The sequence below is a fragment of the Schizosaccharomyces japonicus genome (genome assembly GCF_000149845.2).
Source record: "Schizosaccharomyces japonicus yFS275 unplaced genomic scaffold supercont5.3, whole genome shotgun sequence".
Lineage (NCBI taxonomy): Eukaryota > Fungi > Ascomycota > Schizosaccharomycetes > Schizosaccharomycetales > Schizosaccharomycetaceae > Schizosaccharomyces > Schizosaccharomyces japonicus.
Genome location: NW_011627862.1, coordinates 32501 through 55979, shown reverse-complemented (window position 1 = coordinate 55979; position 23479 = coordinate 32501). Strand labels below are relative to the sequence as shown.

Here is a 23479-nt window from a genome sequence, read left to right as displayed (position 1 = left end):
GCACTAGTAGAGCGAGTCATGAATTTGAATACACACGCTACTACCTCCTGCTATATGTTAAACTTGTAAATGGAAATTAGTGAATATGTTTGAAAACCTGTTGAAAAGTTTTTATTCTAATAGCGAATATCTAAAGCCATGAGAGGGGGAGTGATTGTTGAAATAAGTAAAAAATAAGACAAGAAGGAATCAACGAAGCTTTTGCTTAATGTACTTCCAAACGAAGGCCAAAATAATGAGTGCCACAACAGTCATACCCAGGTCCATAGCTTCTAGACCGACGGGAGTAATAGACCATAATGAGCCACCCATGATAGAACCGACTGTGTTCGCTAAAGATACACCAACTTGTACGACAATACTTGCAGTTACATGGTACTTTGGCTGAAGCTCTTTGGATAAAAGGGAAATAAGGGGAGCCGAACCCAAGCTAAAACCGTAGAAAGCAATTGTATACATAATGAAATAAGTTTGCACTGGGTTATGTTTTCCAGCTTCAAGGATAAGATCCACAAGGAGAGCTGCAAAACCAAGCACAAAACCAAGCAACATAATTTGACGATCCTCGATCCAACGCGATAATACTGAACCCAAAAAAATGAAAGGAGCAATAATTAAGGCAGAAAGGGCAAGGAAGTTGCCCGACTGGAACGCAGAATAGTTGAAGAACTTCTCGGTGTAAATGGGAATACTCGCTTGGTAGGATGAAATGATGAAATAAGAGATAAAAGCGGAGTACCACATATAAGCAAGAAGAATTTTTTGCTTAACGGTTAACGGATTGGTTTGACTGCTATCTTCAGAAACGATTGAGGGTGGAATAGTCGCATTCGAAGAGGTGACTTCTTTGAAAAGAGTACACAGACATAAGGAATACAAGCACCAGATACAAAACATTACCCACGTGCCAGCGGTGTACTGGCTCCAAATACGACTTTTGCTGTTTTGTGCATGCTTTGCAAGAAAACCACCGAGGGAGGGACCAATCATCATACCAAGAGTTTGTGCAAGGATATTGAAACCAGAAAGAAAAGTACGTCGCTTGTACCCAACAAGAAGTTTGTCAGTTGCATATTTTTTATGATACAAAAACATGGTGAAAGCGATGCCGTTAAACATACGGCCAATAAGAATAAGGTACAGAAAGTTAGCCTGGTACGCCAAAGCATAGCAGACATGACCGATTAAGTTTGTAATGCACGAGCAAATCATTGGTCTTTTGTAGAGTGTGTAACCATTAGTAAATTTTGGATTGGCAAACACAAGCATGGGATATAACATTATAAGGGAAATTAAAGTGGGAATACCAACAACCAAACCAGAAAAAGAGTTTGAGCCTCCAAGTTCTCTTGTATATTCAGCGGAAACCGGAATAACAATAGTAAAAGAAACGTCAGACAGAAAGCTGTTAAAAAACATCAAAGCGATACTACGCTTCGGAGGCAAAACATCTTCATACTCGCTAGGATCCACAGTAATTAGTTCTTTTACTGAATCATTTTTCTTTTTATCAAGGTCATTAAGCTCAATCTTGAAGAACACCGAGTCAGAGCCTTGATACTGCTTGGACTTTAGGATACGTTGTCCATTTTCATTATGTGGAACATCAAATTCACCCGTAAATGACGGGACCGGGCTACTAGAGGTACTCGAATGCATGTAATAGTTGTAGACTAAACCCTAATTTTTCTTTGATTGAGAATTATCGAAATGATATGCACAATTGAACAACGCCAAAAAAGACCTTCACCCGGTAAAGCTTCAGTTATGTACTGAAGAAGACGACCACTTAGAAAGTACCTTTTCACCTTCGGTCACTTTTCTAAGTTGCAAACAATATATGTTCTTTATGAGTTGCGGATGGTCGTGTCCACCCAAAAAAATAGTCGAAAATTTTTCAGACATCACTTTTCGGTTAACCGATCGAGATGTAATGTAACGTGAACAATTCTTCTGGACTGCTACTCTTATTGCGTAAATCGTTTTCGTGTGTGAAATATCCCGATATAACAAAAATCCAGTCTGTTTAGTTTAGCATATCAGTGAAAGATAACGTGCGGGATGAGAACAAATAATATGAACAGAAATTTAAAATGAAAAAGAAGAATGAATTTATGTACAAAGTGGTTCATTCTCTGTCCTGCTCAATATTCGCATCGTAATAACTATATTCTGCAAACTTGGGTTATTAGTAAATTTACTAAAGGAAATTTGTGCGAACCATTAAACGTAGTATTGTTGTTAATTTGAAATCGCTTGGTAAGTCGTTTCCTCAACATCAATGATAGTACTGTTTTCATTTTTCTTTTTGTCGGTACCGTTGCTGCCTGACGGAATCGATGCTTCCACGTCACTTGGGTGAACATCAAAACGGACGTATTTGTTCTTTATCCAGTCATGAAGACAAATGCTCAATAAGCCACCCAATACAAACAAGCCGCAAATGCTTGCGCCAACAATTTCATAATGGCCACTTACACTATCGAGCAGGTCCCAAAAGGAACCATGCTTATCGCCAACATTTTCAATTAGGGAAAGCATTTGAATGACACCAATTGTGTAAGCGGCAATTACAGATATTACTGTTAGAACGAAAGAGTAGTAGCAGCGGGTGAAATATCCGTTCTTAGCGGACACTGACGAAGAATACGCGTAGTACATGAGAGCGCCATCGATAGTATCAACGAGACACATACCAGACAAGAATATAAGTGGAAACAGCAGGATTAGCCATATGGAAACACCAGAAATTGCTTGTAAACTAGCAATTCCAAGAAGTGCAATTTCCGAACTTGTATCGAATCCCAAACCGAACACAAAACCTAGAATGTAGATTTTCCAAGGACGATCGACAAGTTGAAACACCTTGGAAAGATGCTGCATCCAGAAACCAGAAGCACCATGGTCCGATTCAACGCCGGTCCGGCAATACCGCCGTAAACGTATGTACAATCGAACCAATAACACTGAATTGCCAATGGCCAGCAAAAATAGGAAGGCCATACTTACAGACGTTCCTATAACGCCGCCAACTTTTTCAAAGTTGTCCCATTTATCAGCAAACTTACTGGCCGTGATGGCAACCACTAAACAAGTAATTGTGACAACGGTTGAATGTCCTAAACTGAACCATGTACCGACAGTAGACAACGGCTTCTCCGATCCAAGTAACCGCCTTGTAAGGTTGTCAATAGCCGTAATGTGATCGGCATCAAGTGCATGTCGAAGCCCATACGTCCAGGCAAGAATAATTGATGCGAACAAACGAGAACTAGTAGTAGCCAAAATTACAGATACAACAATCCAGGCAGCAATATTCCAAATTACAAGACACACAATGGGTATCGAAACTTTCCGTGGAACCTTGCATAGGAGAGGAATCTTTTCATAAGCGTGAACACTAGAATGAAACAAACTAGAAAAGACACGACGAGACTGACCACATTCTGAAGGGTGCATTTGTTTACAATGAACCCTAAACTATTGAAAAAAAGCGGTACACATCACGGTGACAATGATTTTATATCTGTTCTAAATTTTATTATCAATAGTACTTGCCATTTATCTATTCGTGCGATTGAAGGATAAACTATGGTAAAGCGAGCTTTTTTTATATCATGAACATGCTGGTTGGATGGGCATTTGTTTGCGCAAGTTTCGCTGTTGTTATTTATAGGAAACGACGAAGCATGAGAATCCCCGAGAATAACTAAAACTTCACAGCTAAGTAAGCGAGGGCGGGTTGATAGAACAGAACACATCTTTATCAATGAAAATTTTAATTGTGAAAAGAATTTAAGTTATAAGAGCGCTATCGCTTTATGTGTTATGACGTGTGACCGAGCGAATGTACTTTTGGCGATTTAGTTACTGAAAAACCCGATTTTTTGGAATTCAAGTATGTAACAAGATTGAAATAAATGATCACTAGACTGTCTGATTGTGGCGCTCATGTGTTGTTAAAACTATCTATTTATGTAATAAAGAACGTAGAACCAGATTGGCTGTGTAAAAATGTATAGAGAACTCGTGATTCGTTTCTATCCAGAATTCCAACACTCTTATACGCACTTAGCGTATAATCAAACAACAAAGTTAGCCACCCAACTGCATGTACGGCCATTAAGCCCGACTTTTACATGACCATGTGTATTGTTGTTAATTTTAAAACTAATTATTCACTAAAAATAAAACAAGACAAAATTACCTGATATAGCAAGCGATAGCTCTACTTAATGAGGCATTTATCATACCAGGACTGATGGGGTTATTGACATAAGAGACATTGCATGAGGAAGAGGTTCACCCCTAAAGATCGTTATAACGTACACAAAAAAGAAGAGAAGTAAAACAATGCTTAGCTAGACCGGTTCAAGCAAACAAACAAACAAACAAACAGAATCCAGAAGGATATAAAAAAGAATCATGACAGAACAATATTAAAGAACACAAGTGAGTAGAACTTTCATGTGTAAAAAGAGAGCTTTTAAGGAGAGGAGATGGGAGGCAAAGAAACGAAAACGTAAGTGCCTTAGCGGGAGCTTGGAACTCCTTCTATAGTCAACTTATAGCAGCAATTTTGATTTTCCTTTCTTAATTTCTTTTCACGGCGCTTGCGTTCTGCTTCTTCGGGGGAATCGTTATTTTTTATTTTCAGGCGACGGAAAAAGCGCATGCGACTAGAGTTCTTTCCGTCGCTTGAAACGGGGGTTGTTTTTTTGACGGAAGAAACTCTGTTTGCGGAATCCGCTAGCGATTCAGTTGAGTCGATGCTACGACTTTTGTCACAACCCTCAATATCGTTCAATGATTTTGTATCACGACACAGAGACACAAGCATCCCTCGCTGTAAAAAGAAGGCGCGATTCCATAATTCGACAATTTGTAAAATATTAGCGTTCTTCTTCTTTTTCATACTGCGAAACATAGGCCCACTAAATAGCAATGCGCTAACACCAACCGTCATCGTCAACACAACTGGGATTGTGATCTCACCAGCAGTATAGTGTCCAGCGCTACGTATCTCGTGAAAAAAACGGCCCCAATCTTCCAACGTAACGTCTCGTTCTTTAGTAATTGGCAAAAGAAGTTTGGATGCGAAACCATCAGCTAAATATTTTGAACGGGAATACACGACAATTGGAGTTGAAGGAAAAGCAGCACCTGTCCACCTTGGCGCTTTCCGATAAAACTGTGAAGGTATTTTTGAGTTATCCCGAACCCGGGGGAGTTTAGTAATCATCTTTAAGCCCTGATTGTTATTCCCAATGACAGTGTGATATAAGGGTGGAGTCTCCCCGTACTGGATGGACAGATTGCTGAGAGACGTCTGCACGGGTGGCATGTACACATCGTCAGACATTGACCGCGATGAAATGGCCGAAGTCTGAGAATTTGAGCGTCCACGTTGGTACTCATACTTCTCGCCGCGATTGCTTTTATTAGTGGAAGTCCGGGTCGCACAATTGCCATTTAATGACGAGTTTAAACGATTAGACCCTGTGGTTGAACGCGACGACATTGACGAGGCAGAATTCGAGCGAAGTCTAGCAGGAAGATCTTGAACAAAGTCGTCACCAAGAAAGTATTGTTCCTGATTGCTTCTAAATCTTCTAAGATTTGGTCTCGAGGACTGGATGTCGCAACTGTCTGGTGAGAGTGATTGCTGAATTTGGACTGGCTGCAAGCAAGGTTGTCCCTGAAGCGCTTCTCCATACGAAGGAAGTTGAGGGGCAGCGGGCTGAGAAGCAGCCGTGCTTGCGACAGTCTGGGGCATTGGACACTCAGAAAAACTTGGCGCAGTGCTTACAAAAATAGTCTCAAAATTTCTTTACAAGCTAGTGAGTAAAAGTCTAATGCTCACTTTGTTGTAAAAGAAAAAATAAAATAAAAATGCTTCAAAAAAGTTCGTAACAGAGAGACTTGAAAACAAATGCAGTTCAAAACCAAACTCCTTGATAGATGGATTGTCTAAAATTCCCCGATATTCTTGAGAATTGGCCCCGTGCGACTATTGATGCAGGTTTAATAACGGTGCGATATATACAACGTTGAGAATTTAGAGTCCAAAAAAAGAATCGAAAGCAGCCAATAATTCAATGCGTTTCTGAAGCAGTGCAGCTGCGCTACGTACACCGAATGCTTCCTGTTGCAACAACAAAGACCTTTCGCTACCTTTGAATACGTAAAAGGCAAAAGACTTCCTCGCAGGGTCTGTGGGCATTGCTCTCCTTTTGTGTGGGGGAATGATGTCATTTCTCCACTGAGCCGTCGTATGCTATTGGTTAAAAAGTGTGAGCCTGTGTAAAGCCGAGGTTACTACGTGCCAATGACAAGCACCATTCTTTGGCGTATCATCCTTTAAACAAAAGTTGCGACGAGTAGGCGACGCTAATTCAAGTCTAGTACTCTTATTGGTCAGCAAAGGATAAACGAGTGAAGAAAACGGGGTCACAAAGGAGGTGCCACAACCGAGCCACGCCTTGATTGTTTATTCCGGAAGCCCCTAGGGATCACCGTACAAAGTTAGAAGTCATCAGACGAGAGGCAAAGGAGGCTGCGACGGAAAAAGTTTTCTTTACTCTACACTGGTTTTTGACAAAGTCACATATGGGAGATGAAGATTCTTCGTTTTAAGGAAAGGAAATATTGTGATGAGAAGAGCTTCCATATTTTGACAGAAATAATTGAGCTCTTTCAAGAATAATTCGCTTATTCTCTATTTCGGGGCGGAGGAAATGTTTGCCCCCCCCCGCACAACACAACAACCCTAAACGGAAGTGCCGACGAACAGTAAGGATCTTGACTATTGGTGGGCAAAATATACGCTGTTTTTTTCCGTGGTTTCTGTCAAATACGGCACAATTGTTTGCAATGCCGATACTAATTGCATTCTTGACTTCGCTTGGTTTTTCGATAAAGTAAACCGAGCTGATTAAGCTTATAAAACGTTTCCATGTTAAGCCGAAAATGACGTCAAAATCCTCGGCAATAAATTGACAAGACTGCAAGTGGCGAAAGGGTTTTGACGAGATTGTGAAAATGCGATGAGAAGCACTCCTCTGGCGTTGGACCAATTGGTAAAGTTCATAGCAGCAACCTTTTATCTATAATACTGTTTGCACCGGTAATTAATGCTTTGAGGATAGGGTAGTTAAGGGTCACTCTTGATACTGTATTTAATAAAGCTTTTGTCATATAATCGGTAGTTTTGCTTTGTGTCGGGACAATTGAGTCGCTATGGTCAATGACGGTGATCGGGTTTGTTTATGTCGATTCTCAACCCGAATTATATTCAATTGCCTTTTGTGCACATTTTTCTACGTTGATGAAATTATTTTATTATTAATAATGTGAATGTGATTAATTGAAGCTTCAAGAATGCTGTATAGTCCATCTGATGAATGAAAAAAGTGTCGATAATAAAAGAAAAACTCACGAAACCAATTGGTAGAATGTTTATTAGTTAATTTTTTACTGATTTCTTTAAAAAGTTGTCTAAAAAATTAATACAAATAACAGTTCTATGCTATATTATTTCGTTAATTATATAATAGTCATAAATATCCCTAAATAATTTAAAAAAAATCACAACTAGAAAGTCTACGTCGTGGTTTTAAGATATGTATGACCAAAGGCCTTACTTTGGGCATGAATTTACTATTTATTAAAAGGTTACGAAGGTTAATATTTCACTCAACATAAGCAGATCCGTTTGGGAATACTTTTGCATAAACTTAGTACGTTTATTTTGGACGATATACTGCTCAGTAAAGCTTCGCATTAGCCTCATACGTAAGGTCGAGTCAAGCTTTCTGTAATATATTTACACAGAAGCTGACTAATGTTCGTTACTGTAAAATGACTATATGGGTTGCCAGTATGCCGTTATTTAATTACTAACTGTGTTGACGAAGTGTATTTTTCTGTTATCTCCATTGTTAGATTCAGGATGAGCGCAAGAAGTATTCTCTTAAATTTATTTCCGGTGAGACTTACACAAATAACGATAAAAGCGCTAAAAAACGCAAGGCTATTCCGTTTATTTTAATAAAAGTCTTGCAGGAGGATGCAGGGAATTATTTCCATTAAATTCAGCGAACGTTTATAAATTGAATTCCATTTTGATTTGTACTCAATACAATTGTGAAAACCAACGTTTACAGCAAATAAACATGGCGCCAATTTAATCTATGGAAAAAAGCACCCTAATATTCGTGTTTGGAGAAAATAATTGTTTCAGTCTATAAATCTTAAAGGACTTGATTCAAGATATTTTTAAGTGATATTTACCCTATATATACACTCATTTTGTCTTAAGAAGTTGCGGGGTACTCTTAATTGGACAAAAACGATGGTCAAAAATTATTCAACTTATTGTTACTATTAAGATGCTGATATCTGGACTTCGCAATCCCGTAATTACAATATTTCTTTCATAAGCACAGTTTACAGCCATTAAGTCCTCATTGAATTTGTTTGTGCTTTCCTATAAGTTTATTTAATTAATCAATAAGGCAGGGCGTCAAAACTTTTGCATGGAAAGTGTTTCAACGCAATTATTTTCACTATAAATGTCACCAAGGTATGTACTTTCATTTTTCAACGTTCAATACATCTACTCACAATTAAACACACCGTTTATGATTAAAAAGCCACATCTTAATAACTCACAACCACCATCGTTGCGTGTAAAATGTTCACTGCTAACCGTGCCCATTTTGTGCATCAACGAAAGTTCCGTAGAGCCTCCACACATGGAAACTTAACTCGAATATAGTGCTGTGATTTAATAAGTACGCCTGCTTAAAAATTAATGAGTGGTGTCGGTGAAAATTGTATTCTCTCGATTTTAGATAGAAAGGTTAGTATGATAAACACCGTGTAATACATGATGTAAGGAAAAATCGTACGGCAATTATCTATGAGATCAATAACAAAGCGTTTTCATTGAGAATAATGAATGACTCACTTGGACTTAACCCAACAATGACAATCTGGAGTCAAATGACGAATAGAAATTTCATATTTACCTTTCAATGAATTTTCTAACAATTGTCAAAAAAACATTCACGTGAGAGATGACCACCAAATTGTTTTGTTCATCGACATGTTATTCCATATTGAAAATACACATCTCACTTGGAATCCTTTTCCCGCACATGTCACAGACTTGATGCCGTCTCCGTTATATTGAATGATTCAACTCATCTTTCTGATCTTTGAGAAATCATCACAATAGGTGCTGTGTTATTTCTCACAGTAATCTACCCACTGTTTTTTTTTAAAATGAAAACGAGGGCTTTTGTTAGTAGTTTAGGGCTCAGTAAAGATTGAAAAGTTTCCGTCTTCATTATTCGATTGCCTTAAACCAACAAATAGTTCAATTATAGCTTAAGCAAAACGTTAGGAACACAAAACTGTCGACTTAATTGACCAGCGGACGTATTTGCATTACTTTCTGATATGAACTTTTTCTTTAAACGTGTTCCGTGTGTCGTACTTATCATTCCTGTTCAATTAAACTCGTTAGATATAATTATATGCCCCTTTTACTCTGAGAAATTGATACCTACTCCTCAAAGTATTGAAGATGGGATAGTTGATCCAAAGTAATATTCGCAGAAGCACTTTGGTTAAATGCGAAGTTCGTCTTCGAGAAAGATTTAATCCTCTTCTGTGAAAAACCCGCCTAAGAAATTAGAGGATTACAACGCTCTGCTTTCACAATAAAGCGTAAAAGTAATAACTGATTAGACTAGACGGAAAACATAACTGAGCATCTCAAGAAACAAAGCTCTGTAATTGAAAGCAGGTCAGTTTGATACCCGTGTTACTTGTATGCTGTTTTGGAACTAGTCATTATGGCATGCAAAATTAAAGGTGTTGAGTAAGTTATCTTTAGAGAGCACTGCACAACCCAGTTTTATCTTTAATGAATCAGCATTAATAACCGGGAGGATCATGCTGACCATTCTTTCATTAGAAGGACTAGCTTAAATTCTAATTCGTGTATTATCCAGCATCCATTACGGGAACGGAACTCCATAACTATACACAGTTTTAATGGACGACAGAAATCATGTGGCGATCCGAAAAGGTACTAAAGTAATCTCAACACTGTGTGTTACTTTTCTCGGTGATTTGAGGGAAGACGAATCAAAAAAAGTAAGCTAAGCGAAGCGAAGCCGAAAAATTTCTCTCATAATATTAGCACAATACTTAATCTTTGCTAGTGCAAAGAATTCCGTCTATTTCAACCGTTAACTCAGTCGACGATGAAATGTTTATTTAAGCTATTTGCGCTGTATTACACTTATCACATGCTGTGTATCCTCAGTGGGTACTATGGTATTTGGCAACCTTTGTTAAGCGAACGTTAGTACAGCAAGGCTGGTAGCAGGGTTCATAGCGGTTCATGGTGGCAAGAATAGAACATAGGATGGAATGTCGATTGCTGACGCCCTGTTTATAGCCGTTCATCTAATCATCAGTCGGTTTTTACTATAATTAGTCTACTTACACATTCTAAATACATTTACTAGTGACTATCAAAAATTTTAAAAAAATGCGTAAACAAAAAGAAACGATGTTATATTCTTGCTAAGTATGACGATTAAGCTTCTCCGCGTTTCACGTGACCTTTAGACGCTGGTTTACAGAATAGTGCTTGACCTGCTCTATTCGCTTCAGACAACCCGGCAATATAAATCTCAGGGGACTAGTAAATAAATCCTAAAACATCAGACTACGGCAAAACAGACAAATCTTCTTCAGTTGCTCGGGTGTTCAAATTTGATTTGCCTGAGAACATTGTGATTCTTTGCTCTAATCAAATTGAGGGGACACTGACAAGATTGAGAGCGCAGAGTTTAGGTATGAACATATCAATTTAGAATCTCTCATTCGTGCATTTATTTATGTGACATGGAATGTAATGAATTTTAAATTGGCTTAACCGAAAAATTCAGAACACTACACTGCTAAATTATCATCTCCCTTAAATGACTAAAGGAAAAACTTTCGTGAATATATTTTGTTCCAAAGTAATAATTAACAATATCACTATTAATAGAAATCGTAATTCTAACAAACCTTGTCAAGGATATCGACGCTGACAAAGAATGTCGTTCCATAGGACTGTTTAGTTACTTGATATTATAAAGAGTATTACCTTCTCACAGCTGGTTAATTTTTTAATTACACAAAAAATCAAGTTTGTGAAGAATTGCAAACAAAAACACTGCAATAACATTAATACGTAGCAATAGCGCTTACTATCTACAGCCGACTGCTTGGTAACTTGAGAGTTATTGGATAAACTTAAATAATAAGAGTCAATCAGGACGGAAAAAATCAGTTCGCTTCAGGAAGAATACGCGAACTGCACACAAGAATAAATTAATGCTCACGACGATGCTCTCTATTTAATGGCAACCTCTGCCTCTGTTGCTAACACAAAAGTTAATATGAACATCATTGTAGACTGCATCCCTGATTATACAGCTTCCAGTAGGCACTAGACAACGATCCATACACACTTGAATATTGTCTTGTGCCCAAGACGAATTGAAATTAACAGGAGCGCTCCACGAAATGCAGCAATCGCCGCCACAGAAACTTCTGGGACTTAGCGGAAATATGCCATAATCCGAAATTCCTTGATTCAGAACATCACAACTAGTATAATTTGTAGAATGATGGTCATCACACCCTCTACTAGATCTTTTCGTCGGATGATTAACGTCACAAAGAGAAATATTGAAATCCCTGTAATAGTTCATCAGGTCGGTACTCGACGCCGTAGAAGCGAGAGACTCAGTACTGTTTAAACCATACGTGTAAAGGAATTTGCATGTCTCACTAACAAATTCGGATGAGCCATTCAACGCGAGACTATGCGTATAGCCGTTACGATCCATCAAATTGTAAAGGTAAAGGGCGTCGCCCAACATCTCATTAGACTGTGCCTGTTTCAGCATGGCTCCAACCTTGGCAACCTTCTCATAATTGTCAAAGGAATACATATCGAGTTCTTTGAAGTAAGGCTCCGCATCGCGCTTGGTAAGGCTCGACAAAGTAGAAAAGCCCGATAAGGTAGACAGTGTAACTTGTCCTTCACCGCCAGACGGGGAATTATCATCATTGTTTACAATTTTATTCAAGATAGCATCGTAATCGCCAGAGGAAGCAGTAACAGCTCTGCAAACAAGAGCCGAAACCAACTGAAGGGAAATACTCAATAGCTTCATGATGTACCAAATCTTCTGGGCTCTTACACTTCTATATCTTCATCTAATGGTAATATTGGGAATCCGGTTAATATTCCGGAACCAGGATGTGGATTCTCCACGGCAACGTAAATGAAGTTGGAGACGTCGGTGGGAGCCCTGTTCAATTTATCACGCTTGGAAACACATTTGGATGCTTAGTATAGTGGCGTTAACCTTAGCCTAATGATCGCTAATTTTATGGAGCCAATAAAAAGTACGTGGAAATGTAGCCATTGCAAGCTGAGACGGAGGCATGGAGAATAAATAGGAACAATTGCACACACCCCCATATTTTAAGAATACAGTCTTGTATTTTGGAGCAATAGATAATGTGCATGCCATTCATAAGGCGGCACTCTTCAATGTAAGAAGAATACGCTTGCCTAAATTTGCTACCGTGCGTGTGTCATCGCCATGGAACCACTGAGCTCGCAACGCTCATATGCAAAGCCATATTGTGATGAGGAAGAAACTGTAAAACTGTAAAATGAAATACCTCCTTGTATATATAATTTTTTTATCGTTAATTCAAACTGCACTTAGTGAGCAGAGTTGTTTTCCACACTCTCAGACTAAAGCTTGTGGGCTTTTATTGAACTACACCCTTGTCATGTACACAGGATTTAACATAGAAGTGTAGATTGCTCTTTATCATCATCATGAGAAAATCAGATTAGTCGAATTGTCTATATACAACATTCACCATATCCATGTCTAAGTTGAACGTGCTTGCGATGTTCGTTGTAACATCAATTAAAATCTCTGATAGAAATTCTGTTTTTAAGGAACCAAAGTCATAAGAATAGTCTTACGAAAACTAACATTGCTTTCTAATCATAATCCAAGTCTTCTTCGTGGCTCAACCACAGCAAAATGAAAATTCGCTATATATTTAATTTAATGTGTTGAAATTATACTATATTGAAATGATAAATTCATTGCGGTATCACGTTTTCCGTAATTTTAAACTAATGTAACTATCATCGATGATAGCCTTTCATATCGAAATTGCAGGTACTAGCTTTTATGCAATTGTGCACTACTTGAGTGCAATTAATTATTAAGACTGACACTACTAATCGTGCATCATTACGTGCTTGAACAGTCTATAAATTGAACTTTATGAAAATAGCGTTCAAGTTAAGTCAATTAATATTTCAATACTTAGAGTGGCTTTTCGTAGCTTGTGGAATTGGTACAATTCGTCTTGAGGATCGCCACCCTTTTGCACTCGTCTTCAAAAGAACATTTGTAATTTTCACAGTGACGTGACGTGATACGATACATTATAATTGTATAGCTGTAGAACTTACGAGAAAGGACTCCGTTGTTGATAATGCTGATCTTCTTTAGTAAACCCACTTCCACACATAATTTATACGGAGCCCTGTTTTTGATAACACAAGTAGAGTTTGGTAAGGTCAAGAATTTGTTACGAAAGCATGGTAATTTGTTCATAGTTTGCAATTTAGAGTAGCTGAATCCAAGGGAGGTTTGTCACTCCAATATGAATTGGAGAACCGTTAGTACCAGTAACGGGAGTGGAAGTTATGGCGTGAAAGGTTTACGATTTCAGCATTGAATGGCGTTTGGGTCATAATGTCTATTGATGAACGAAACCTCACTTCCGATATGCAACAGATAAGTGCTGCCAGGCTAATTACTCTCTCTCCACCTTTTCTAACTTTCTTTGCTATATCATTTTTGATTAAGTGCTACATAGTACCAAAGTATGGAAAGGACTGCTTATTATATTAGGATGGTTTAGCGTTAGCATGCACCAAAAAATCCTCCAGATTGGTCAGATGCAGCGAGAAAAATACAGACACTAAGCATAATACGAAGTGTCAAAGCTACTTTCCCTGGGGTTCACTATTTACGCTGTCTTTTAATGAAAAGGCTCGTTCGACTCTTTTGAGTACATGTTTCTTTAAGCAGAGTTGAGTTCAATTTGATTCATTTGCTGCATTAACAAATATCTAATTTCCCTCCGATTTTTTTTAAAGGCCAAGCAATTTTAATTTCGTTTAAAGAGTTTGATCTATGAACTTCAAGTCTGTCATATCTTTCCATATGCATAAAAGGATGCCGCCATGTACTACTGCAAAACTTTAACTCACAAGTAGGAGAGTCAACAGAATAGAAATACCGAAGGGAAATAACACGGGAGTGACATGAAGGAGAGCAAAATTGTTTATCAACTTCGGGAGAAGTTAGGCCATCATACTGGATTTGGCTGAATATGTAATTGATGCATTGTAGCCTTAGAGTCCCATCTATCGGCAGGCTTGCCCACCAATATACTCGTTGTCAAAAATGGACCGTGTATTGTTGCTTAAGAATTCCTCTGCAATTGGCGGATATGTTTTATATTTCATTTTAGCTACGAAATCTGGGGTAGGATTCATCCTTCTCATTTCATTCGATTAATAAATACTTTTTTCTCGGCAACCCCCCGTGAAGCGCAATTACAGCCGGTTAAAACTATTTTAAGGGGATGGGACCCACTAAATATGCGTTCATGACTCTCATGTGATTGCTCAGCATTCCCAACTGGTGATACTCGTTATAAGTCCATTTGCCTTATAATGCATGATGCGCTTTCAAAGCGCATTCACTCAACTACCGAGTAAAATCATAATTCAATGTACCATTTCTATTTTCAATATTGCAATCAATGCGTCTTCAGCTATATTAACAAGTAAGCTGAAATTAAATACTGTTATAGGTATACCATATCTATAATAATAATACATGCCACTTTTCCCAACTGAGTGAGATGCAAAATGTACAGCTTGCTTAAGCGCACTCATCGCTTTATAATTAAAGTGGCGAATCCCAAGAATACGCGAGCGGCTAGGCGCCAACTATACCAAACAGACACGCGTAAGGACTAGGTAATTCACACTGTTCGAATTGAAACATTGTAAATTTTATAGCGCAGCACAATGGGTTTGTATATACTTATTACCAAAGCTCGTTAAGAGTGCCTCATCAAGAACTCATATAATTGATACGAGTTGGATTGTTGTAAACTGAATGATGCTATTAATATACGAGTGATCGGCCATCCAAATTAGTTGATTTCTTTACGAACCTGCATTTTCATTTTCATTTGTATTTAATTTGATTAAGTTCTAAAACAGACTATGGGTTTCCAGCCACATAGAAATAATTAGGCACAATCAGTATCAATTGCATGGAAAATTAGGTATTAAGATTCGTTGGTTGAAATTGAATAAATAAATAAAAAGAAACAAACCATTACAACAACGGCTATCAGAATATTTGTTTATGTACAGGTTAACGTTCTTGCACGGTCGTAATTTAGTAGTAGGCAAATAAAACAGTTAAAAACATGGAAACAACTACAGGAAGTAACAGAGGAGTAACACGAAAAGCAGCAGAAGCGAAATTTTCTGCGGGAGGCGTTACTCCATCAAATCGAATTTTAACAGCACAATCCTCATAATTTTCTTTGTATCTCAGCGGCATTAGATTTGTGCAATAATTTCCCGCACGGGGTAAATTAATAGTCCATTCCGTAAGCGAATTATTCAGTGCCGTACCGTATACGCCCTGAGCGTAAACATTTTCAGAGCCATTGAGCACCACATATTCACCAAAGCCGGACGATATACCTGGACTTGAAGTAATATTGCTTGTGTATTCCACAGCATGCATACCGTATACGAGGTATGAAAAGGCGCCATCGTTTGTGCATTTGGCTGTGAATGTAATGGATGCATTGTAGCCATAGAGTCCTACTTGTTGACAGGCTGGCCCATTGCCATGAGAGTTGTCAAAGACGAATACAGTATTGTTATTTGAAAATCCCTCCGCAATTGGCGGATATGTTTTATATTTCATTTTTGCTATGCACCTGAGACGAAACCACCCTTCTTATTTCATTCGTTTAATAGGTTTTATGTTCTCGGTAACCGCCGTGAAGCGCAATTACAACCAGTCAAAACTAATTTAAGGGGAAGAGCCGCTAAATGTTTTTTCATGACTCTCATGTGATTGCTCCAACAACTGACGAGACATACAAAACGTCGCATTTTGCATTCGGCTACATGTGATGCCTTTTATTGAAAGCATGCCTCATTTAGTATTGACAAGTCCAGCCGCTTATTTTATCTGTTGTTCAACATTCCGACTATTGTCGGTTGCCAATTATTACGCCGATATTGAACAAAGTTATGAAAATAAATCAATTATATCATAACAATTTGCCTCTATTATAAAACGTGTTTAGATGCTACGCGAACGTTTGCCTTTCGCGCAAGCGCTGCGATCGCTTTTTTAATAATAAAGTACATAACATCGCGAATAAGCGAACCACTACTTTTTGACAATTCGGATCCTCTAACGCATAAATACCCGATAACAATTATGATGAGTTTTTGCTATTAATGTATTGTGAATCTTCATTTGAGAATTACAATTTTATATTTACTCACAAGCGAACTTCATTATAAATTCTGATAGATAACATACCTATCGTAAATTAAATTAGTCTGGGACAAAATGTTGCTCTTTCGTACTAAGTGATTAATTGTTTAAACAATGTACAGAAGTGGTTAGGCCCCTTAGATTGAAAGGAATGAAGCGTGACTTTCGTATTTTGGATACTATTGCAGCTCACCTTTAGTTTATTAAACAACATCGGACACATATATTGCCCCTTTGAGTTTTTATTGATGAACTCCGTGTCAGCAAGATGCTCACGAGCCTTTTATTCACGACGCTCGTAAGCACTGTTTTCGTACATTCAGTTGGGGCAAACGCCACATCCCCCTACGTGTTCAATATTCCTCCTAGTAACACTGGATTGGATATTCTTGGTCCACCTTATGATAGCATTTTTGTCGATTTGAACTATCCCGCTACTGGCGTCTATCTCACCAATTGGACTGTTTTGATGAATCTTGTGCACAGTCAGGACTATTATGGAGCGGCAACGGTGTACTTCCAATACGATCAACCCTATGATACATATGAATCGGTGTATGAGCATTCACTTAAAGAAATCATTGCGGAAAAGAATGACGCTGAAATGTTTCAACGCTACAACAACCTGCTCACCGCCGCCAAAACGCTGGGCCGCTACCCACTTCCCAGTGATGCTATTCCTTTTATTATTCCGGTTACTGATAATACCACCATTTCGAAGAGAGATGATCGTCATTGCAGTTGGAACCATCATGCCCAAGTCGACAATTGTCAGGAGGCGATTGACATTATTGACGTTAATGTTCCTTATTCATTCAAAAAAGAAAGAAGGAGTCAGTTTGTTAGCTCCGCGTGGGGTTGCTACATTACAGTCGATCTTACCGATGTGCAGGAGATGGAATTTCCTGATGGATCGATTATTAAGAGAGATGCCCAACAAACTCTGATACATTGTGCCAATCGTCTGGCTCCCGATCTTGGTTATACTGTTAGTGGCTTTAAAATTGATTACGGCAACCATCTGAAAGTGTGTATTAGTGACAGAGGCACTGGCTGTTAACTTGGTTTCCTCATTTATGAAAGATTTATTTGTTGCCGATTATTCGAAGACATTCCTGAATGATAAATGCGCTCGTTAATAATAATTCATTCAGTGATATAGGTATTCATTCAGATGGCTGAAATATAGTGTATTACATTTGACGAACATGTTGACTGTTTCCTATTAAATATTCTGCGTATCTCGTAAACGCAAAAAGCTGAGATAGTATCTTGACATTTATGTTTAACACTATGATACTATTCTTGTACTTACTCTTTATCTTTATGAACGGTTCAACAGACAGCGGTGAGAGAACCATTGAAACCACTGAAACTTTTGAAACTTTTGAAACCTTTTTTTATGAGCTTCCTCGTTTCACAATTTGGTCTGTTAGCTGGTGATATGTTTTCATTTATGCTGTCCCCGTAATTGGCAGTAATAATTTCGCAATGGTCAAAGCTGATTCATGCAAAAGAAAGTTATGGAATGCTAAAAGAGTTACGCCAAACATCTTATTTTGCATATTGAATAAGAATACTAATTGGCTTTGGATACTATCTCCTTGTATACACGGCAAAGGTGTGTCATGCTTCATTTCACAAGCAATGCGCTAATCTGAAGGATCGCTTAATGGCAACCTCTGCCTCTGTTGCTAACACAAAAGTTCAAATGAGTGTCTTCATAGACTACGTCGTTTAACTTGCAGCTTCCGGTGTAGCGTAGACACCAATCAAGACACACCTTGAGCTGCTTCTTTGCCCAAGTATCATCAAAACCTGCAGAAGTGCTCCACGAAATACAGCAGCCTTTAGCACATAGACTTCTGGGTTTTTTTGGAAAAACACCATAATCGGCAATATAGTCATACAGAAATTCACAGCTTGCCAGATTGGTTTTATGATGACTAGTGCATTTCATCTTGTCATCGTTCCATGTGGAGGTAGGTGCACAAGAAGAGGTTGTGAAATTCTTGTAAAAGTCAAGCAGGTCGGTACTCGACGCCGTAGAAGCGAGAGACTCGGTACTGTTTAAACCATGGTAAGAAAGAAAATCACATGTCTCATTAACAAATTCGGAGGAGCCATTTAATGCGAGACTATGCGTATAGCCGTTACGATCCATCAAATTGTAAAGGTAAAGGGCGTCGCCCAACATCTCATTAGACTGTGCCTGTTTCAGCATGGCTCCAACCTTGGCAACCTTCTCATAATTGTCAAAGGAATACATATCGAGTTCTTTGAAGTAAGGCTCCGCATCGCGCTTGGTAAGGCTCGACAAAGTAGAAAAGCCCGATAAGGTAGACAGTGTAACTTGTCCTTCACCGCCAGACGGGGAATTATCATCATTGTTTACAATTTCATTTAAGAGAGCATCATAGCCGCTGGATGCAGCAGTAACAGCTCTGCAAACAAGAGCCGAAACCAACTGAAGGGAAATACTCAATAGCTTCATGATGTACCAAATCTTCTGGGCTCTTACACTTCTATATCTTCATCTAATGGTAATATTGCACCAACTACTATGACTATTTAGAGCATTTCAGGAGTCCTTCAGGAGTCTTTCAGGTGTCATACTCGCACTCCTCTTTCTTTGTTCAATTTATCACGCTTGGAAGCATGTTTAGAAACTTAGTATAGTGGCGTTAACCTTAGCCTAATGATCGCTAACTTTACAGAGCCGATTAGCCAGTACGTGAAATTGTGGTAGATGCAAACCGGAAGGTAGGCATGGAGAATACAATGTATTTAATTGCACATACTCCTTATATCCCAGAAATATACCAGAATATGATCTTATACTTCGAAACAAACAGGTTGTTTACATGCCATTCGCAAGGGTGGTACTCCTTGTAAGGGCGAAGTATGTTTTGATTGCTTCTGTTAATCGAGTAGCGTAAAATGAGTAAATTAATGACATTGTGTATCTTTGTTGTCGGTGTCTATTTTACTATGCACGTAGGTTATGTCTACTTTTGTTTTATGTCTTAGAGTTAATCTTAGGGTTATTGTGAATTTAATTCCGCATTTGTAACTGCGGTAAGTGAACCGGGCGTAAACATTAGTTGCCTAATCAATACCCTTCAAACCATCAAGCTAAGTCTTCGGGTTTATTTAAAACTTGTAAATAGAATTACGTTTTTCGAGCCGCGTTTATTTCAATGTCGAGTAAACACTGCTATTTTAAGATTATGAGTTGCCCAATTCAAAAACAGAGAAAGGACATACACCCTTATACAACTAGTAATCCTCAAACTATTCCTTTAAAAAGTTTCACAGAATACGGCACTTATTAACTCTTACTCATTGCACCAACTAAAACATGTTAAAACTGCTCGTCAGTATTTTGAAGGGCGTATCAAATCCAAGGAACATATGGTAACGAAACAGAGACATAGTTTCATTTCTATATTTGTTAATGCGAATGCATTTGCTATTTATGTAATGCGGACATTACCTGCATCGTTTAACGATGGCTTCCTTAATTATAGGTTTTCCCATACAATAGGTAACTCAGTCGCAGGCGAAATATTTACTTTGAACTTTGACACTTAAGTAGTAAGAAATATTCTCCAGTTACCCTGTACGATACATTTAGATAACGAATCGTAGAGGATTTACAACTACACAAATCCTTTGTTCACCATTATTTTTTGGCCTAGTTCAGTAGTACTCGCTTAATTATAAAGTTAATGATTTGAGCCCTGTGGACATTAACATGAATAAGTGGTTTAAGCATGATTTCGTTACAGAACAACTGTCAGTACTCATTTTGTGTTTCAATAAACATTTAGCTACTTATATCGGCAAAGGACTTGTTAGAAAATGTAATTATATTATTCTGTGCATGCCCAAGAAGCTATTTTTTTTTCTAATCATATATCTCAATTATTGTTGTTATTGTATAGCTTATCTATAATCTGAATCTCTCCCATTAGTAGCTGAATGTCGTGAGAGATTTGTCACCTTTTAATGAGAGGAAGATGCTGACGGGAAGTTAAATTTGGTATTAATTAACATCTATACAAATGTACCAAAGCATTACCCAATCACGTGCTCAATCTCTTAATTCTTTTGCCTTCACACCCATATAAAAAACGGGGTATTGTAAGCAGTAGAGTAGCCTTGTTTGTACGATCTGCTGATAGCACTAGTTTGCTTCAGCCAAATTCAATATGGAGAATTTAAGCATTAAGCACCTTAAGTCAGACATTAGATTGGCTTACTCGAAGAAGAGATTTTAGGTTCGATATTACCTACGGGGAGGAGGGAGAGCAGTAAGGACGAGCGGGCGCTTCACGGCGCGCTTCGTCTTTGCGATTTTGTTTCCTTCTTTCTTAAGTTTTATAAGGGTAGTGCACATATATATAAGGGTAATACATATTACTGTAAATAAGGACTCGAGTAAGCTAGCTTCGGGGTACACTCGAGGTGTATTATGTGTAAGTAGTTAAGTAGTAAGTATTACAAGGAGGACTTTACTCCTAACGACCTATTTGCATATGTATTAGTAATGTTTATTGTTTACAAACAGTAAACAAGGGAAGAACTTTTTGTTTACTAAGTAGTCAACAAAACTATATGGAAGCTATAGGAATGGTAAGTTTAGAGGGTGTAGACTTAGTGTATGTTGTTTACACTTTTGAATCTAATGTATTCGTTACTAAGGCTAAGTAGTAGTCTACCTTGGCCGAAAAAAGCCTAAGTCTTAACTACAGTTAGTAATGATGAATGGCTAGTGTATGTTAACAGTCGGGTAGCGTGTCTTAGGGTTGAACTTAGTCTGTGCAAATATTTACAAGTTAGTACTTAAAGATATGGAAGGGTATGTCATGATTATAAGGAAAGATATGGATTATAAGGAAAGATATAGGTAAATTTTAAAAATGCATTTTTTTGGGATGTCAACACTTTGTGCATAAATTATTCTATAACTATTATATATAAGTGTAAATAGATGTATTGTATTACTGTATTAAATGCTAGCACGGGTCGACATACATATCATAATAATAGTGAGATGTAATTGACGGGTACAATAAACATATACTTGGGTAAGTAGTTAGTTGAGACATTGTTCATGCAAGGTGTATAAGTGTCTTGGTACGAAGTAACTTTGGTCGTAAAGCTGTTTGTACGAGCACGGGTCGGACGGTATTTTGATGGACAAAAATGGACATTAAATTCAATGCAGAAGAATGAAAGGGAAATCTATAAACAAAGCACTGCAGCACACTTTTATATGCTTATTCTTTTCAAATAAAATAGTTTTTTGTTATTCGTATGCTGTTAAGGGACATTTTATAAAAATATTTGAGATTGCATAAAGCTCAGAAAATAAAATAAGCTAGGCATTAAGTTTTTGAGAAAACATAAACAATATTAAATACAGTTAAACCGTGCTGGAAAACGTCTCAAATCAATACGTTAATGTTAGTTTACAGTAAATTATGCGAAATTAGCGAGTATTTGTGTTGCAAACAGAAAGGATTGAAGCGCGGTACCATATCTAGTCAAGGGTCGCAAGTGATACAGGTAGGCTAAAACCGAAACCAGGCGAAAACGGCAAAGTTAATAAGAATTGCAGTATAAATAATGCAAGAATCGTTTCTATTTGCTAAACATTTATGCTTGGTATTGTTATTTCTCTTAAGATATATTGTGTTACCAAATTATAAAAAATTCACACTTTTTTTGGATCCTAAAACTAGGACAAAAAAAGCTCAATGGTACTATGTAGGGAAATGGCAGTCGAAAGATGAGAAGGACCTCCTACAAACTAGTCGGTGCAATTGATTAGTATCGTTTGTTTGAAAGCATTTAATGTTTTTGAATAAATGGTATTAGTTAATACGCAGTTTCCGACTGGGGATTTGGGTGCTTGCGTTCGCGGATCAGTGAATCCTTTTTTGGGATACTGGTTTTACTTCAGTTTTTTTGAAGACAGCGTTCGGAGAGCGTAAAGCGATACCCGCCAAAGGAAAGCGAAAGCTTTCAAGCTGTCTAAAGTAAAATAAGCTCCAGTATCCAGTTCTTGGGTCTTTACATCTGTAATTGACTGATAGAACATTTCGGTACCTTGATACCAAAGGATAGGTTGGGAAGCGAGTTTGAGTTGTCTACGGATACTCGAATTCCGCGGCCTGCTATCCTTTAGCGAAGAAAGAAGTCGCGAGTGCTATTGAAGCTTTTGTTTCTAACGTAAGCCGCTTGCGCTCTTTCAAAGCTGGAGAATTCGCGCTCTAATTTGCCGCAAGGCAAGGGAGTATGTGAAGACTCGATGAGTTTTTCTGTGGATTGATGGTCGTTAGACTAACATTTTACTGAAGAAGTCATTTAGCGGTAACAACAGGTCAACAGCCGTGTTCGAAAGAACATGTGGTTTGACTTCGTTTGACCCGCTTCTGAAGATCTCGATTAAAAACTGTTATATTGTTTTTCTCTACGAAAAATAATGTATTCCTGTTTTTATGACAAGATCTGAGGAAACTATGAACCAAGCTGGCAATTTCCTTGTTGTCGGAAGTGCGCTTTTGCTGGTGATGCTTCGGTGTCTAAGTAATGGTGCGCTACGCAACACAAACATGCTCTGCTTTTGTAGAGTACTGTTTGAATGGAAATTCGAAAGTTTCGACTTTCGGATTTTACCATGGTTAAAACTTCGTTACTGTTTGTATTATTATAGGCAGTAAGAGTTGTGCAGCGGGGGGCAT

At 38.0% G+C, this 23479-nt stretch overlaps 7 protein-coding genes across 7 annotated transcripts; 1 reads left to right on the top strand and 6 right to left on the bottom strand.

The window, feature by feature from the left end:
• Window positions 1-189: 189 nt before the first annotated feature.
• On the bottom strand, window positions 190-1659 carry SJAG_04829 (membrane transporter; the record flags this gene model as incomplete). The annotated part of the gene is made up of 1 exon (XM_002175867.1): window positions 190-1659. The coding sequence occupies one exon, from the start codon at window positions 1657-1659 to the stop codon at window positions 190-192; it is 1470 nt and encodes a 489-aa protein (XP_002175903.1).
• Window positions 1660-2241: 582 nt separating this feature from the next.
• SJAG_04830 (NiCoT heavy metal ion transporter Nic1) lies at window positions 2242-3459 on the bottom strand (the record flags this gene model as incomplete). Its single annotated transcript, XM_002175868.1, has 1 exon — window positions 2242-3459. The coding sequence occupies one exon, from the start codon at window positions 3457-3459 to the stop codon at window positions 2242-2244; it is 1218 nt and encodes a 405-aa protein (XP_002175904.1).
• A 718-nt stretch (window positions 3460-4177) lies between these two features.
• Window positions 4178-6214, bottom strand: SJAG_04831 (hypothetical protein). The gene has a single exon (XM_002175869.2). The coding sequence runs from the start codon at window positions 5774-5776 to the stop codon at window positions 4532-4534; it is 1245 nt and encodes a 414-aa protein (XP_002175905.1). The 5' UTR covers window positions 5777-6214; the 3' UTR covers window positions 4178-4531.
• Window positions 6215-11176: 4962 nt separating this feature from the next.
• Window positions 11177-12392, bottom strand: SJAG_04833 (hypothetical protein). The gene has a single exon (XM_002175870.2). The coding sequence runs from the start codon at window positions 12249-12251 to the stop codon at window positions 11427-11429; it is 825 nt and encodes a 274-aa protein (XP_002175906.1). The 5' UTR covers window positions 12252-12392; the 3' UTR covers window positions 11177-11426.
• A 3160-nt stretch (window positions 12393-15552) lies between these two features.
• Window positions 15553-16219, bottom strand: SJAG_04834 (hypothetical protein). Its single transcript, XM_002175871.2, has one exon. The coding sequence runs from the start codon at window positions 16140-16142 to the stop codon at window positions 15600-15602; it is 543 nt and encodes a 180-aa protein (XP_002175907.1). The 5' UTR covers window positions 16143-16219; the 3' UTR covers window positions 15553-15599.
• Window positions 16220-16995: 776 nt separating this feature from the next.
• On the top strand, window positions 16996-17929 carry SJAG_04835 (hypothetical protein; the record flags this gene model as incomplete). Its single annotated transcript, XM_002175872.2, has 1 exon — window positions 16996-17929. The coding sequence occupies one exon, from the start codon at window positions 16996-16998 to the stop codon at window positions 17785-17787; it is 792 nt and encodes a 263-aa protein (XP_002175908.1). The 3' UTR covers window positions 17788-17929.
• SJAG_04836 (hypothetical protein) lies at window positions 17924-19174 on the bottom strand. The gene has a single exon (XM_002175873.2). It carries the CDS (start codon window positions 18994-18996, stop codon window positions 18397-18399), a length of 600 nt encoding a protein of 199 aa, XP_002175909.1. The 5' UTR covers window positions 18997-19174; the 3' UTR covers window positions 17924-18396.
• Window positions 19175-23479: the final 4305 nt, after the last annotated feature.

Bases quoted from the DNA above. Each gene is read 5' to 3' on its own strand.
- SJAG_04831 (XM_002175869.2), bottom strand. From the start codon at position 5,776: ATGCCCCAGACTGTCGCAAGCACGGCTGCTTCTCAGCCCGCTGCCCCT.
- SJAG_04833 (XM_002175870.2), bottom strand. From the start codon at position 12,251: ATGAAGCTATTGAGTATTTCCCTTCAGTTGGTTTCGGCTCTTGTTTGC.
- SJAG_04834 (XM_002175871.2), bottom strand. From the start codon at position 16,142: ATGAAATATAAAACATATCCGCCAATTGCGGAGGGATTTTCAAATAAC.
- SJAG_04836 (XM_002175873.2), bottom strand. From the start codon at position 18,996: ATGTATTCCTTTGACAATTATGAGAAGGTTGCCAAGGTTGGAGCCATG.